This window comes from Penaeus monodon, chromosome 29 (genome assembly GCF_015228065.2).
Source record: "Penaeus monodon isolate SGIC_2016 chromosome 29, NSTDA_Pmon_1, whole genome shotgun sequence".
NCBI classification, from domain to species: domain Eukaryota; kingdom Metazoa; phylum Arthropoda; class Malacostraca; order Decapoda; family Penaeidae; genus Penaeus; species Penaeus monodon.
This window is the reverse complement of record NC_051414.1, coordinates 24422224-24423583: the sequence shown is the minus strand read 5'-3', so window position 1 is coordinate 24423583 and position 1360 is coordinate 24422224. Positions and strand designations below refer to the sequence as shown.

Genomic DNA, 1360 nt, shown 5'->3' with positions numbered 1-1360 from the left:
GAAAATCATTCTATTAATCAGAAAAGAAAAAAAATTATGTATCTGAGTATGTAAATACTTCTATCTCAAGGTAAACTTATCCTGAAATGGATATCTCTACCACTGCAAATGCTGGGCACTCTGTTTACCAACACTAAATTAACCCTAATGTATGAAATACTTGGACATGTTATATTCCTTCAATAATAAAAATGGAAGCCATTTTTTATTTAGATTCACAAATCAATTCAGAAGATAAAATACCATTAATAAAATAAATCCTTAGGCTTTATCATGATGTAATGGGCACAAGAGAAGGGATAGGGACCTAGGAAGAGAAGAGGAAGAACATGTGACAGCTGCCATTCAGCTTTAAAGTGTGCCCAAACTTTTATGTACTCAACTGATGACCTGTAATGCAGTGAGCAAGAAAAAAAACACTGAAATTCCATCAAAGATTTAAAAACTGAGGTACTTTCTGTTATTTATAGTCTAACAAGCAGGATCTACATTACAGAACAAGACTTCATTACCTCTCAAATAAGCATCACTCCTGTTGAACTTATGAATGGTCTAATATTAAGACTAGCATATTAATAATGTATTCCTTGGAACTGTTCTATGGTAATAAATAGTCTACTTTTCAATGAAGGTAGGACCATTAGATAGCAGTCACAGAATTAACCATTTATACTAGGCTGATTCCCTCAAAAAAATTATTGGGCATTTTCTTTCTGAGAAAATGCTCAACCTCTATGCTTAGATTAGGTATATAACAGAGAAGGAATGAGATTTTACTTTGACTGTCTACCTACAACTGAAATAATGTGCCTTGCTCTCATACTAATTCTGAATATATGAATTAGCTACATAAAAGTCTCAACAAAAAGTCACTTTTTTCTAACTGAAAATCTCTCCATCTAGATTTTCCCTCACCTTGGCTTATTAGTCTTTCCCACGGGAAACTGATGGGCATACTTGGTTGTTCTCTCTACAGGCGCCAGAGGCTGTGACACACGAGAGCTTCCTGGCAGGTCTAGGGAGTTTGGTCTCTGCAGCTGACTTCCTCTGGGTGGGGGCTGCCAGGTGCTCTCGGAATCTTCCCTGGGTGAGTCTGGGGATGCATAGGTTGGACTTCTGCTTCCATACTCAGTGTCTTGCTGTGGGTTTGGCAGTCTGTAACCTGAGGGTCCTGCCTGGGGGTCGCCTCTTATGGCGTCAACTGGGGTTCTGCTGTTTCCCGCCTAAAGTGGAGGGAGCGTGTTTGATTTAGAAAGGGTGCTGAGATAAGTGAAGGAGGTAAAAATGAGGAAGTAGAGGAAAAAAGGAAAATTAAACAATGCTGAAATCTAAGAAGAAGAATACAACCAGTAAACTCATC

General features: G+C 38.3%; 1 protein-coding gene across 5 annotated transcripts in view; it reads right to left on the bottom strand.

Moving 5' to 3' along the window:
• LOC119592056 (coiled-coil domain-containing protein 50-like) overlaps nucleotides 1-1360 on the bottom strand; it is a 14069-nt gene that overhangs the window by 2217 nt on the left and 10492 nt on the right. For all 5 annotated transcript variants that reach the window (XM_037940860.1, XM_037940862.1, XM_037940861.1 and 2 more), the window contains exon 9: nucleotides 916-1223. In XM_037940860.1, coding sequence (XP_037796788.1) covers nucleotides 916-1223 — 308 coding nt within the window. The remainder of the gene's footprint in view (nucleotides 1-915; nucleotides 1224-1360) is intronic.